The 15,438-nt window shown below is 48.1% G+C and overlaps 2 protein-coding genes across 2 annotated transcripts; both read left to right on the forward strand.

The window, feature by feature from the left end:
- The first annotated feature begins 345 nt into the window (after positions 1 to 345).
- vdac1 (voltage-dependent anion channel 1) lies at positions 346 to 8,632 on the forward strand. Its single transcript, XM_084683862.1, has 9 exons — positions 346 to 464; positions 2,734 to 2,803; positions 3,562 to 3,611; positions 3,742 to 3,894; positions 4,323 to 4,375; positions 4,513 to 4,740; positions 6,050 to 6,200; positions 6,910 to 6,967; positions 7,476 to 8,632. The coding sequence occupies exons 2-9, from the start codon at positions 2,737 to 2,739 to the stop codon at positions 7,565 to 7,567; spliced, it is 852 nt and encodes a 283-aa protein (XP_084539988.1). The 5' UTR covers positions 346 to 464; positions 2,734 to 2,736; the 3' UTR covers positions 7,568 to 8,632.
- Positions 8,633 to 9,276: 644 nt separating this feature from the next.
- LOC146246386 (uncharacterized) lies at positions 9,277 to 13,666 on the forward strand. Its single transcript, XM_084684312.1, has 3 exons — positions 9,277 to 9,437; positions 10,409 to 11,709; positions 12,181 to 13,666. The coding sequence occupies exons 1-3, from the start codon at positions 9,317 to 9,319 to the stop codon at positions 12,310 to 12,312; spliced, it is 1,554 nt and encodes a 517-aa protein (XP_084540438.1). The 5' UTR covers positions 9,277 to 9,316; the 3' UTR covers positions 12,313 to 13,666.
- Positions 13,667 to 15,438: the final 1,772 nt, after the last annotated feature.

Genomic DNA, 15,438 nt, shown 5'->3' on the forward strand with positions numbered 1-15,438 from the left:
GACTGTGTTTACTAGAATTTTTTAGTAAAAAACGTACATAAAGATGTATGATTTTAAATATATACATATATATGATTTTACGATTTTAACATATTTGATGTGTATGCGGTGAACACCAGTTCAATGTCACGCACAGCTTACATCACGCTAACCGTGATGCGACAATGTCAGGATTACCGTCAGCCCTAGAATGGTTATGCCGTCCAGCGCATGGTGGTCATGAAAAGGCTATGAAGCGAAAACAGATCCAGAATCGGTGGGTCACGGCGATCAGTTCAGCTCACTGGCGATGAGACGTCCACGGAACTGCGCATGCGTAACTGCAGGAGACATTGCAGGAGAGGGCGTGGCTCTGCATTTTTGCACGCTTGCGTGACTTCCAGCGTAAGTGACGCCACAGCGCCTCTCTACCCCTCCCTTTGTCCAACGCACAGGAGCCTTTTCGAATCCACTAACAGAGCGAGGTATGTACAATTTCAATTTTGTGGCAACTTATAATATCCGCATGCCGCCATCCCATGCTATGTAATGGGCTGTGACCTTGAGAGGAAAAAGCTGGCACGAGGAGCTAGTCCTCCGTCCGTACCTTGAGGAGGATGCACGGGACGGGAGAGATGCTGATCGGTATGCAGCAAAGCTGGGATGAGAAGCCGGATCGCTGGCTACGTGAGCAAGGCCTCGTTCCCAAACTCTGCTCTCTAGATAGCGACATAATGCCTTGCGTGCGGACATTTGCCAGTCTGTCTAGCGATTATGTGTCTGAAATTGAATGGGCTTAGTTACTGGTCGAACTTGGCCTTACACCATTACCGTTCTCCCGGCTCACTGTCCTTGCATTCCACCTTGCTAGCCACGCTAATGCTGCACGCTACGTAGGAATCCCGGTTCAGTTGAGTGGGACTGTACAGTACCTTCTCATAACCACTTGGGTCAAGCATCCATTGAAATCTTGTGGACCGGTAAATGATTATCCTGTGGGCCACCCCGCCTTTCCTCCTTGCAAAGCATATCTCTTCAACGGATGCTGTAAAGGCAGGATAGTGAAATGTTGGGGCATAGAAAGCGCTAGCTAGCTAACGACATAGTCCTGTGCGTGGGGTTGTCCTCTAATCTCCCTCACACTGAACAATGTAGCTTGGTACTAGGTGCTAATCTCTTTAAGTGTATTATTGGTTCTGTGTACATTATAACTACTTAAAATAAGGATTAACGCAGTGGTTTATGTGGCTACTGTTTTACCTTATCTATAATTGTTCAGTCGACAGCAAACTGCAATTACGGCCTTTCGGCTGTGGTTGTCAATGCTCTTCAAGGTTTTGCTTTCCATCAGACAATGTTGTTAAAATTTGCTATATATAAATCATCAATGACATCCTTCATACACGCCAATGATGGCTGATAATTTATTTATCAAATGTATTAAATTAAATCCTTTTGACCCTTATCCTCAAGTGCACTGGGGTGTGAGTTTACTTATGGAGTGGTCGTATATTGTGCGAGTGTGCTCACGCATATGTATGTTTGTCTGGGCTAACAGGCCGTGTGTGTTTTCTGGAGTGACACGGGGGGAGGTGTGAGTGTGTGTACTGTGTGAGTGTGTGTACTGTGTGTGTGTGTGTATTTACATGTGTGTTCTGGAATGTCACTCTGACGTACTCGACTTCCTGTCCGTGTCCCGTGAGAGCGTGCTACTCCCCAGCGATCACAACCCACCACGTAGCCTTGTGAAGCACAACCCGTTTTGCAAAGTGAACCCATCTAAGCAAACGGGTAATATTCAAAAGCAGGGAGAGATTAAGAGGCGTTGAGCCTACTGATATGTTCCAAACACTGCACGGTTCCCTGCATTGATGTCATTATCTTTTCAAATACACACTAAAAGCGTATCTAATCTAGTATTAGCATTGATGCTTTTTAAATTATTATAGTTTCGGAAAGTTTACTAAGAGCAGGGTCAAATCATTACAATGTACCGGCGCCTTTTATAAGTGGCAATACACTTGAACAGCTGTTGTTTTATTAAGTGTTTTAGTCATCTTCAATAGTATAGGCAACGTGACATCTGGTCTGTTGGCGAGATTAGGGGGGGGGGGGGGAGTCTGACAGTTTGAATCTAGCCAATAATGGTTAGCTTAGCTATCTTACATAATCATGCGTCCTTCTTGCAGTGTCAGTTAGCTGGTGTTGTAGACCTGTCTGCTCTGACCACATCGGCTGAAATTGGGGAAACTCAACTCCAACAGAAAATAGTCTGAGTTTATATTTAAGTGCGGTGCTTTTTTGTATCAAAATTGAAACAATAGGGAATGTATTTGAACGTTTTTCCACCAGTTGTTTTTGAAAAGGTGTCTGGTTTAGCCGGCATTGCACAAAACCACATCTCTCTTTGATGAGTCAGACAAAACTGGTTGGACTGCTGGGTGTGTGCCCGTGTGTATGTGTGTGTTTGTCTGTGTGTGTGCCCGTGTGTGTCTGTGTGTGTGTGCCCGTGTGTATGTGTGTGTGTGTGTGCCTGTGTGTGCCAGTCTCCCCCCACCAAAGCCATCAATCAATGACCTCCAGTCTCCCCTCCCCTCACCTCTCCCCCCCCCCCTCACCTCTCCCTCCCTCCCCCCAGCCCAGCCTGTCTAGTTGTGTCCAGCATGAATGTGCTAATGGTTTATGCATACTGGTGCTGTGTCACTGACTAGAGTGATTACGCAGCTAGCTGGCTAATAGTCTCTTCTTCTTCAGATAATGGCTGTCCCACCCACCTATGTCGACCTTGGAAAGTCTGCCAAGGACATTTTCACCAAGGGCTATGGTGAGCACACACACACACACACACACACACACACACACACACAGTGGGGTTTCCCACATCCTTATGTATCTCTGACAGGTTAGCTTTGATAATGGAGTTGTAGTACATGAGTCACAGCCGTTGAAGTTTGAGTCACAGCAGTTGTAGTTTGAGTCACAGCAGTTGTAGTTTGAGTCACAGCAGTTGTAGTTTGAGTCACAGCAGTTGTAGTTTGAGTCACAGCAGTTGTAGTTTGAGTCATAGCAGTTGTAGTTTGAGTCACAGCAGTTGTAGTTTGAGTCACAGCAGTTGTAGGCTTCATGTCAGGGTGGGACCCGCAGCAGTAATCCCAGGGGGACAATAGGGGTGGGGGGGGGGGGTGTTGGAGAGGCCAGGGTGGGGGAGAGGCCAGGGTGGGGGAGAGGCTGGGAGGAAGGGTGGGGGGCAGGGAGGGCCAGAGAGCCAACACTCTGATAGAATCAACATCAAATCAATACAGCTCAGTCCGGCTGATCAATTTTATGTAACAAGCTCTCATAAAGAGGCATTTATCGAACGGTGTTTGGATGGTTTTATGAATTAGTCCATCCAACCTAGAGAGGGAACCAATATGAACACAAAGCAGTGTCAAAGAGAGGGTCGAATCAATTATTGAAGGAATAACAAATATATTCTTGCTCAGAAGATGTTTGGTTTCTTTTTGTAAGACGATGTCAGAGAAGAATAATTAACGACAATAACTAATACATTTAAAACAACCATAACGTTCTTGCTTCCAGGCTTTGGTCTCATTAAGCTGGATTTAAAGACCAAGTCAGAGAATGGACTGGTGAGTTGACAGGGAAGACTGGGATGTCTCTTATGAGTTCTTACGAGTAAGAAATGTACACTAAACCTGCCCAAATTCTTCCACTAACCATTGAGAAATGTGCAATGACCCCCCCCCCCCTCCCCCCCAGGAGTTCACCAGCACAGGGAACGCCAACACGGAGACCAGCAAGGTGGCAGGCGCCCTGGAGACCAAGTACAAGTGGGCGGAGCATGGGCTGACCTTCACAGAGAAGTGGAACACAGACAACACCCTGGGCACGGAGATCACAGTGGAGGACCAGGTAGGAGGGGGGCGGGGCAGAGGACCAGGTAGGAGGGGGGCGGGGCAGAGGACCAGGTAGGAGGGGGGCGGGGCAGAGGACCAGGTAGGAGGGGGGCGGGGCAGAGGACCAGGTAGGAGGGGGGCGGGGCAGAGGACCAGGTAGGAGGGGGGCGGGGCAGAGGACCAGGTAGGAGGGGGGCGGGGCGGAGGACCAGGTAGGAGGGGGGCGGGGCAGAGGACCAGGTAGGAGGGGGGTGGGGCGGAGGACCAGGTTGGAGGGGGCGGGGCGGAGGACCAGATAGGAGGGGGCCTGTTCTGTTCCTTTTGTGCAATTATAAACCGTGAATGGAGAAGACCACCTGTAAGGGTTTGATTCTGGAAATGTTTTGTAAATAAAGATCATATTTTCATTGTTCACTTGTCTCCCTCCCTCCCTCCCTCACTCAGTTGGCCAAAGGGCTGAAGCTGACGTTTGACTCCTCCTTCTCTCCAAACACCGGGTAAGAGAGAGAGGAAAGGCCCCTCCCACACACACAACATCACTCTGCCTCATCCAACGATGTCCTAGATACGACCAACTGTCAGCGCTTGTCTCCCGAGACACTGACCAATGACAGCCCTCCATTCTTGTTGCCAGGAAGAAGAGCGGCAAGATCAAGTCTGGCTACAAGCGTGAGCACATCAACCTGGGCTGCGACGTCGACTACGACATCAACGGAACCGCCGTCCACGGCAACGTGGTGGTTGGATACGAGGGCTGGCTTGCTGGTTACCAGATGACCTTTGAGGCGGGGAAGAACCGCGTAACCCAGAGCAACTTCGCCGTGGGGTACAAGACGGATGAGTTCCAGCTTCACACAAACGTGTAAGGATGGAGGCCTGGGGGGTGGAGGCCTGGGGGGTGGAGGCCTGGGGGGTGGAGGCCTGGGGGGTGGAGGCCTGGGGGAGGGAGGCCTGGGGGGTGGAGGCCTGGGGGAGGGAGGCCTGGGGGGTGGAGGCCTGGGGGGTGGAGGCTTGGGGGGAGGGAGACTTGGAGGGTGTGGGGGAGGTCGATGTCTTTGTACTCTGTTGTTGAGGAGTATTCTGTGATCAACCTCCTTAGATGGAAACCAGGGACGGTGTGGGGAGCCGTTTTGTACATTAAAAAAAGGTTGAAACACCTTACATTTGGAAAGCGGTTGACAGCAAGCATACACAACGTTAGGTAGGGGATGCCCTCTGAGAGGAGGGCTGGCTGGGTAGCGTTAGACTGGGATGTGTGCGTTGGGAACTCGAATCAAATCAAAATGCTATTTGATCCACCCTCTCGGATATCCACGTGCAGTAGCAGCAAGGTGCGGAGTGTGTTGGGGACACGGGCAGGGCTAGCCCTGAACCACTGCTGACCTTGCCTGACTCTATGCACAGGCTCAAGTGGCTGGCTGGCTGGCTGGCTGACTTCTTATGTGCTGCAGTTATTTCTGTAGACCTTTAGATCAGAGTGATGGGATTTGCTACAGGGAAGAGGGAGAAGGGGGGAGGGGAGGAGGCAGAATCAGAGGAGAGAGGTAGAGGGAGGGAAGGAGGGTAGTAACGAGAGGGAGCCAGGGTGAGTAAGCCAGTGTTTACCCCCTGCTAGGGCTTGACCTGGCCTGAATTGGACTTCCAGGGCTGACCTCTGGGTCCTAATCGGTCAGCCAGACATCAGACCAGTCTCTTAATCCCATGAGGACTGGCTGGAATGACCTTCAGGCTCTGGTCAGGTGTGATGCAGGGCCAGTCAGTTGTAGGTGTATGATCACAGGTGAAGTATCTCTCTGGTGTCGGACTGAAGTGTGTGTGTGTGTGTGTGTGTGTGTGTGTGTGTGTGTGTGTGTGTGTGTGTGTGTGTGTGTGTGTGTGTGTGTGTGTGTGTGTGTGTGTGTGTGTGTGTGTGTGTGTGTGTGTGTGTGTGTGTGTGTGTGTGTGTGTGTGTGTGTGTGTGTGTGTGACCCACGAGACACAGATTTCATTCTGTAGGTTTTATGCAAAACCTTTGTCCTACATTTTGGTGCTATTCTCCTCATACTGGTCTTGATACTGGTGCGATCACTATCATACTGGTATTACCCTGGTCATACTGCTATCATCAGTCATTGTGGTTTATCTTGTTAAAACTGGTTCTGATACTGGTATCATCCTGGTCGTCTCCATAGTAACGATGGAACCGAGTTTGGAGGCTCCATTTACCAGAAGGTGAACGAGCAGCTGGAGACGGCTGTGAACCTGGCGTGGACCGCAGGGAACAGCAACACGCGCTTCGGCATCGCCGCTAAGTACCAGATCGACTCCGACGCCTCCTTCTCGGTAGGACCGCCGGACATGCTACATACATGACCACAGCTGGACACACTCTACATACATGACCACAGCTGGACACACTCTACATACATGACCACAGCTGGACACACTCTACATACATGACCACAGCTGGACACACTCTACATACATGGCCACAGCTGGACAGGCTACATACATGACCACAGCTGGACACGCTACATACATGACCACAGCTGGAAACATGCTACATACATGACCACAGCTGGACATGCTACATACATGACCACAGCTGGACAGGCTACATACATGACCACAGCTGGACAGGCTACATACATGACCACAGCTGGACAGGCTACATACATGACCACAGCTGGACACGCTACATACATGGCCACAGCTGGACACGCTACATACATGACCACAGCTGGACACATGCTACATACATGACCACAGCTGGACACGCTACATACATGACCACAGCTGGACATGCTACATACATGGGCACAGCTGGACACGCTACATACATGATGCCTGGTTGTACTGCACACTTGCGTGTATAATGTTTATATATCTTACTGTATAATGTTTATATATCTTACTGTATAATGTTTATATATCTTACTAATACATATATTTTACAGTACAGTATCTGTATAATATTACATCTGATAAAAGGGAAGGATATGTTGTTTTCTACTGTAGTTATTTACCAGTTCTTTGTCCCATCCTTGCTCAGGCTAAGGTGAACAACTCCAGTCTGGTTGGACTCGGCTACACTCAGACTCTGAAGCCAGGTAAGGAGGCGCACCCGACGGGTTTGAAAACAAGTCACCTTACTTGTTTTCAAAACGTTCAAAAGTTTTGGTTTAGCCTAAACCTGTCTGGCCGTCAGGATGAGCTGGGAGGCAAAGATAAGAGGTGGTGTTGTGGTTTTGGATTAGCCCTAAACTGGCCCAGAAATCAGACCTGCTTTTAGAAACAGATTGACGCTCTTATGAATGTCCTTCCTCTCTCTCTCCCTGACACACCCCCTCTCTCTCTCTGATACCCCCTCTCTCTCTGATTCTCTCTCTCCCTGACACCCCCCCCCCTCTCTGATACTCTCTCTCCCTGACACCCCCCCCTCTCTGATACTCTCTCTCCCTGACACCCCCCCCCTCTCTCTGATACTCTCTCTCCCTGACACCCCCCCCTCTCTGATACTCTCTCTCCCTGACACCCCCCCCTCTCTCTCTGATACCCCCCCCCCTCTCTCTCTGATACTCTCTCTCCCTGACACCCCCTCTTTCTCGCTGTCCCCAGGTGTCAAACTGACTCTCTCCGCTCTCCTCGACGGGAAGAATATCAACGCGGGCGGCCACAAGCTGGGTCTTGGCCTTGAGTTTGAGGCATAGGACACCAGTTAACCCCCCCTCAACCCCCCCTCTCCACACCCCCTTCCTCCACTCCCTCGCCTCGCTGAACGTCCCAAATATTTTATTTATTAGCAGCAACTACCCTTTCCTCACAAACCTCTGTTCTAGATGTGCTATGGTTGAGGTGATGCAGCAAAACCGTCACACGTCGCTAGTCTGCCACTCTCAAAAAGGACCGATTTTGCTGAGGTAAAATATTTTCAGGGGGAGAAAAAATAAGAATGCCGTTGTAAGGGGAAAATTATACTGGAAGGTTATAAGATAGATTCTGCTAAAAGTGTAAAGGTAAAGTAGCTTGTAAGTTCATGTCTTGTAAAAGGTCTTATGGATTTTACGCCACTATTGTCATATAAGTCCATCAATTAATTTTTCCCTTTTTAACCCTCAAAGTGGATTAAGGAAAATGGGATTGGGTCAATATCTTAATTCAGATGCTGTGTGGGTATTTCGGAAGCATACAGTTTACCGATTATACACTAGATGGCGCTCTGGGATCCTAAAGGTCATTGTACCAGATCACAACATTCCACTACAAAACAATGGGAGATAAATCGATACTAGTTATTTGATTATGGCTTGACTTAAAGGGAAGTGTCTGTCTCGAATGTTTAATTATGGGATGGTTTAGTTGCTCTGATAGTTTAGTTGAACTTCACGTAAGCAAGAGTAGCTCTCAAAGGCACTAAACTCTGACTTGTAGGCTGTGTTTCGTCTTTGTCTGTGCAATTGGTGTGAATTCTGTCATTTTTTGTTACATATATAGCTAAATATATAATTTTACTGATGCTCTGTATACTTCAACCCACCTGTAAAAGAATTAAAGACAAATGTAAACGTTCCCGAAGAAAATTGGGATGGTAACCTGTCCTGAACACAACTCAACCTTCTTAATACAAATATGTGACGAAGAAGAACAAAAAAAAAAAAAAACATTTTACACTGATAAAGATAGTCTTCCCGTTTTGGGCTTCTCAACAGCAACCCTGGTGTACTTGACAGTATTGTTACTCCCTGACAAAGTGAAATAAAGAACAACATCTTAAATCATGACTCGTCGTTTCACTTTTCGCTGTGATATGTGTTCATGTATAAAGTAATTGTGTTTAGTTCCCGTAATGTTTAGGTGACAAGCTGTCTTGCGTCACTTGTTATTTCCTCATTGGGGAAAGGCTAAATATATAAGATGGTGTCGTGCCAAGGCACGTATCCCCGCCAGGTTTTATCCCCTGGCCGCGGGGGCGCGCTGCACTTGAAATTTGAAGGGGGGGGGGGGTGAAGCTCGCCCCTCGCACCAAATCTCACGCCAAGGTTTTTTTTTTTAGTTTTCAGCCCTGTAATGTGTACCCCTCCCCCAACAACATGTAAGGTCCTTTTACTGCCATTTGGTGTGTTATTATCTGGTATTGGGACAGTGAGAAAAAAGGTTCGTTGCGAGCCCTGAATACGGTCATTTACACCTTTGCAATTTTACTTAAAGCATACCCCACACAACTTTAATGCATGCGTCACACAAACATTAAACTGACGTATTTGGATGGTGTGCCAGAAAAAAAGTGTTGTATTCGCTGATGTTGTAACGTGTAGATATTTATACACCCGGAAAATACCGACGTGGCATTAACTGGTTAAACAAGGAGGACGTCTGTTCTATTCTCACACACCTTTACACCGTAAGACCTGTTCTTGTCCGGGTACATACACACGCCCCTAAAACAGTCACACAACAAGATGGCGACTTGCGACAGGAAGACTGTACGAAGCAGGATACATTATTGTGTATTCGCAGTATTTATCTTGCTACAACTCTTACCGCATGGATGCGTGTCAGCTCCCTTGGAAGACAACAACGGTATGTTATATATCATTTCTATATACTTTTGGATTACGGTTATAAAACATGGTATCATAGTGGAAGGGAGCTAGCTAGCATTGAAAGCTAATCAACCACACAGCACAGCACAGGCTAGTAGTGGTAGCCCCGCCAACTAGCTAGTGGTTTGCCAAGCGGCCAGGTGAGCGTCTTATATAGCAGTAGGAATAGTACTGTAGGTGCATGACTATACTGATTAGATAATTGTTATTGTTTTCTATAAGAAAGTAAATCAGGTAACTGTCAATACGAAGTATATCGCCGACAAGTGAAGGTACTTCTGAATTCTCTTCTCTATGCTTGGCTTGTTAGCCAGTAAACGCCAGTAGCGAGGCAAATCCCAACCTTAGATCAGAGGGATTCTCTTCGGATCTGAGGCAATATACGGCATTTTCTGTAACTGCTAAGGCGAGCATAACTCATCAAAATGGGTCTGTTTAAAACGACACTGCTGTTCTGTGGTCTTAAATCGAAACAAATAGGCACCCTGTCACTCCGGCTTCAGGGTTTAGTCGAACAACATATTTCTAAAGTGATCCTTCTTGCTGATGTGTCGTGTTGGAGTTTAACCAGAGCCAAAGGATCACTGATGACATACTGCAGATAGCCTGGCGAACAGGATGCATTTTATTTGTATTTTTTTTGTATGCATTTATATATTCACTTGTCCTACTCCCCAGATACATTAATATATTCATCAAAAATATAGATAAGAGAAGAATTAGAGTAAGTTGCTAACAGTTGGGGTAGTGTTTTTATTTATCTAACTGCAAATGCAGCCAACCAAGGCTACAACTTATCGCCACAAAGGTCCCTTTCTTTCCAGTATGTTTGCTGGCTCTGGCCCATGAGAATGAATGGTCCCTTTCTTCTCCAGTGAACTCTTAAGTTAGGGCTCAACCATCCTCCTACAGTCCACGGTTTATTTTTCTGTTCTTATTTTCACACAGGTGACGGATTGCCTGCAGACGGCAGTAAGCAAGCAGAGACTGCCAAAGCAGAAGAACCAGGAGATGACAATCCAGACAAAAACATAGAAGAAAAACCAGCAGGGATAAAAATGCAAACATCCACAGACGAAGAAGAGCTAAAGGTCATTAAATCAGGAACGACCCCAGAAGAAGAGCCAGTGGTCCTCCAACCAGTAACAACCAAAGAAGAAACCCCCCCAGCAGAAGATAAACTGGAGCCCACTGGCAGCAATGACTCATCTCCAACGCTGCAGAAAAAGGCGGAGCTTGCCGCCGACCTCCCTGTGACCTTGTCAGAGCCGAACGCCCCCGGGCAGCCCAAAGCACCTGGAACCCCCGCCGGAGAGACGCCCCACCAGGACGCGCCGGCCGACCCATCAGACCAGGCCGACGCCTCCAAGACAGACCAGGCCGACGCCCCCAAGACAGACCAGGCCGACTCCCAGGCCGACGCCCCCAAGACAGACCAGGCCGCCACCCCCGACTCCCAGGCTGACGCCTCCAAGACAGACCAGGCCGCCACCCCCGACTCCCAGGCCGACGCCTCCAAGACAGACCAGGCCGCCACCCCCGACTCCCATGCCGACGCCCCCAAGACAGACCAGGCCGTCGCCCCCAAGACAGTCCAGGCCGACGCCCCCAAGACAGACCAGGCCGACTCCCAGGCCGACGCCCCCAAGACAGACCAGGCCGCCACCCCCGACTCCGAGGCCGACGCCCCCAAGACAGTCCAGGCCGACGCCTCCAAGACAGACCAGGCCCACTCCCAGGCCCCAGGAGCAGGGCAGCCGGCGGAGAAGGGAGTCACGGTGATCGCAGAGAAACCAGCTGATGTCGTCAAAGCTGCCGACCCAGACGCCCACGACGGAACCATCCTGGCGCCACCCAAACCCACCGAGGAACTTCCCCGCCTGGACCCGCATTCCGTCTCCGACGCCGGGCGGGGCATCGTCTCCCAGATCCCCGGGGATGACCGTCTGGACTACGAGAAGGAGGAGGAGGAGGATGATGAGAAGGACTACGACGACATGTACGACTTGAAGACCGGCGCCCGAGAGGGAGAGGAGGAAGAGGAGGGCGAGGACGACGCTGGGGACTACGACAACCAGAGCCGCGACGCTGCCGTCCAGCAGGGGGAGACTCCTGGGAAGATGGACGTCCACTTGAAGAGCACCAACATCTACGCCGTGCCAGAAGAAGACTCGCACTTCTTCTTCCATTTGGTGATCCTGGTCTTCCTGGTTGCCATCGTCTACATCACCTACCACAACAAGAGGAAGGTGAGAGAGCACAACCCCCCCCGGGTGATCTCAGGCTGGACACACGTGCGTCTACTTGGGGTGGGGGGGGAAAATCGATTCACATTTGAATCGCGATTCAGATCGATTCACAAATTTGTACAAATCAATATATTTTTTTTATTGGTTTAAAAAAATATATATATTATGTATATAATTTTTTCGGGGGTGATTTTATTTATTTTATTTTTTACTCTGAAAAATCGTGAATCGATTTTTAATCGAATCGTGATCTCAAGAATCTATTCCCATCGTGAGGGACCACAAGATTCCCACCCCTAGCATCTTACGTCGGGTCCAATGTTTCTGATCTATTTAGTTTTTCTTCTCTTTTCCCACCCTCTTCTCTTTCTATTCACTCATCCCTCACTCCCGCCCTCTCACTTCCCCTCTCACCTCCTTCCTCCTCTCTCCCCTCTTCTCTCTTTCCTACCTGCCCCCCCCCCCCCCCAGATCTTCCTGTTGGCCCAGAGCCGTCGTTGGAGGGACACCCTGTGTTCCCGAGGAGTGGAGTACCACCGCCTGGACCAGAACGTCAACGAGGCCATGCCCTCCCTAAAGATGACCCAGGACTACATCTTCTGAACGGAGACAGAGAAGGAGGAGAGGGAGGGAAGAGAGGAAGAGATGGAGATAGATGGACAAGGAGAGGGATCTGAAATACTATTGGCCTAATACTGTCAGTACTTGGAGTGCACTTTATTTAGCCTACAGATTGTAATGAAACCAATTGAAAAGCATCCTGCACCAAAACGTTGAGTCAAATCAAACACACCTAAAATACTTGTCATTAAGTGTTCAGTTGATGTATTTGACCCTGGCGTGACCCCAGTTTAGTGCACTGCTCCCAGTTCTGGAACGCAGCCAGGCAACAGGAGATTGTTGAAACGGCACGACTGTAAGTCTGTAATCTTCCCAAATATCTAATTTGAGTAAATTATGATTTAGCCTTTATCCGGTGACTTTGGGGGTGTTTTAATAATCTCTTTCTGGGCAAAAGTGGTTCAGCCTTTCTTCACGTCTTGTTGCCATCAACAGAAGATAAACCGTGTTTCTCATTACGGTGTAGACTGGACCTTTGCTGCTGCACCTTAGCATTAACTGTCTTTTGGTAACGGACTAAACCAATTTAGAAATGAAGTGTTTTGTTTTTCTCGTCTAAACTCAGTTAGCCATTATGGTGATTGCAAAACACGTGTACATCGAAATCTCTCAAATTGTCTTCTGTTGCGGATTGTTCAAGCCACGAGACAAGAACGTCTTATAACGATATAGCATTAACGTTAGTAATCTCGTGTCGTTGTTTAGGACGACACTTAAATCGCTCGCCTTTAATTTCTGTTGTCTTTTTTTAATGCGGTTTTATTATTGGTATAATTTTTGGGTTTACAAACTCACCCCTTAACACTTTTTTTGCCTCGGGTATTGCGATGAACTAGTGTTTGACCTTGTTTTTGATTTTATGACTTCGATGAAGTTACTGTTAGCACTAGCTATATCAGACTAGCAGAGGAGAGGCAAACGCTGTAGCCGCCCCATATCACCCGAGGAGGGGAATATTCATATATTTTGGTGTCTTATTAGCCAGAGCTAACTGCTCATGTTGCTATCCCATATCCCCAACCCATCAAGGCCTATTTTCCCATTGGTTGTGTGCAGGCTTCACTGGATACTCCAGAATCATATTAAATCCAATTCAATACCATATCTGGCACTAACTAGAAGGATCGTCCAGAAGCGGGAGGGAGATTTTCTAGGTGGTTGGATTGCTGAGTGGGAGATCATGCTGGGCCTAGCCCTAGGAGGAGGAGGGGAGACCGGAACATGCGGTGCTTAGCGCTCGTCTTTCTCACATGATATGATCCTTGGATGGACGGAACTCTGCTTTTGCAATCAACTGTACAATCTTTTGCCATTAAAGCACAATTGTGTGAATACATATCCGTTGTGTCGTGTGTGTGCGTGTGTGTGTGTGTGCGCGCGCGCGTGTGTAGATTACATAAACCGATATAGATTTACATTTAGTCAACACCAGTATCTTGTTAGATTTGAGATAAAATGCTGAATGGTTGCAGTACCTGTTCGCACCACTGGGTGTCAGTAGAGTCCCACTGAGGTCGGGGCTGTAATGATGCTGCAGTGTCATCACACACATCTCTAAGCAAAGTGGAACAACTGCAGATGCAGAAATTAGATTTATTTTATCTCAGCGATATGCGTTTGTGGCTGCAACGCTTAGGTTGTCAATTGAATTTATTCGAGTATGTGTTTGACTGACTATGCCCTTGTTGTGTAGTTCAAAATACTTTTATAATACTATTAAAACCACACAACGACGGATATAACACGTCTAATCACGTTACCTCCAAAGAGTACCTCTAGACGAGGCTATGTCAATCCCTAGATTTCCAAATGTCTGAATTGGTTTAAAGTCGTAATCTGAAACATGCGATAGCTCGAACTAGTTCTCTATTAGTTCTGTTTATACAGTCTAAAGAAGCATAACAGGCCAGGATCTTGTCTTTGTTCAAGGGCATCAGTAAGTGTTTCTCTTGCACAAAACGACAGCCGTCGGCTGCCCATGTGTATAACAGCTTTAATAGCGCCACAAAACGTCTCGATGGTACAGAAATACACTACGTGCTCAATTCTCAAGCGGCCTTGAGAAACATGTCAACATATTGACTGCAGGCACAGTTTAGCCTGATTGTATGGAGAGAGAAAAACCATGTCTTTACTGTCATCACTGCTGCAGTTCACCTCCGAAACAGCGGGGGAACCCTTTTCCCCCACCCACCAGTCAATATATCGAACTTGCAGACACCTGCGGGAAAGATTGCTTCTGTAACGATAGACCGCCTGGATCCCGGCCAGGAGTTATCGAAACGTAGCAATCACATGTGAGCTATGTGTTGTGTTTTCAGAGAGAGGTCAAGGATTCTCTCATTGACTGGCCTACATCAAGAAGACTGCCATTTAGACAGCAGAGCATTTTTCTGTTTGTTTTGATTTAATTCGCTGATTGTTTTATGAAGCAGTGACCCCACCCAGGAAGGGACTAACCTTCTCCATGGAAACGAACGACCAGATCGAACTGACCGCTAACTGCTGTGCTAGCACTGCTGGGCTTGTTAAGTGACATTGAGATTCTGTTTGTCTTTGAGGCTTGTTTTATTATATTCCAATCACCTCCAACCTGTCCTCAACTTTGCTGGCATTTCCCAGAAACCCCCCCCACACACACACACAAAACCACAGTTCTTTTCCTGATAACAAACCACTTTATGCACAGTTCCACCCCAACCAGACAAAACAATGAAGAAAATCAAATTATTCTTTGTCATCGCCGGGTACTCAGCCAGATGAGTATCTCTTGCCCCTCCTCTCTTAACGACTTCGATGGAGGAGTGTAATTTCCTGTGTCTGTTTTCACACGGCAAGCCCCCAGTCATGTTCCTAGTTTCCTGGTCAGAACACATTGCTCTGTCCGGGGTTGTATTTGCCCTGTTCAGTCTCATCTGGGTGTCTAAACATCTGACTGTTGACAAAGCCTAACTGTCATGGCCTCCGGCGCTGGTTTCTACCCTGGGGGGAGTTCGGGAGGAGAGGAGGCTGGAATCTGGGATTCCGTCTTGTTTGAGAGGCTACTGGGCCATATGTCTCCTGTTCTTGAGAGTCTGGCTGTGTGACACTTCCCTTCCCAGAGGAATC

The sequence above is a fragment of the Hypomesus nipponensis genome, chromosome 20, assembly GCF_054491055.1.
Source record: "Hypomesus nipponensis isolate SF chromosome 20, ASM5449105v1, whole genome shotgun sequence".
Taxonomy (NCBI): domain Eukaryota; kingdom Metazoa; phylum Chordata; class Actinopteri; order Osmeriformes; family Osmeridae; genus Hypomesus; species Hypomesus nipponensis.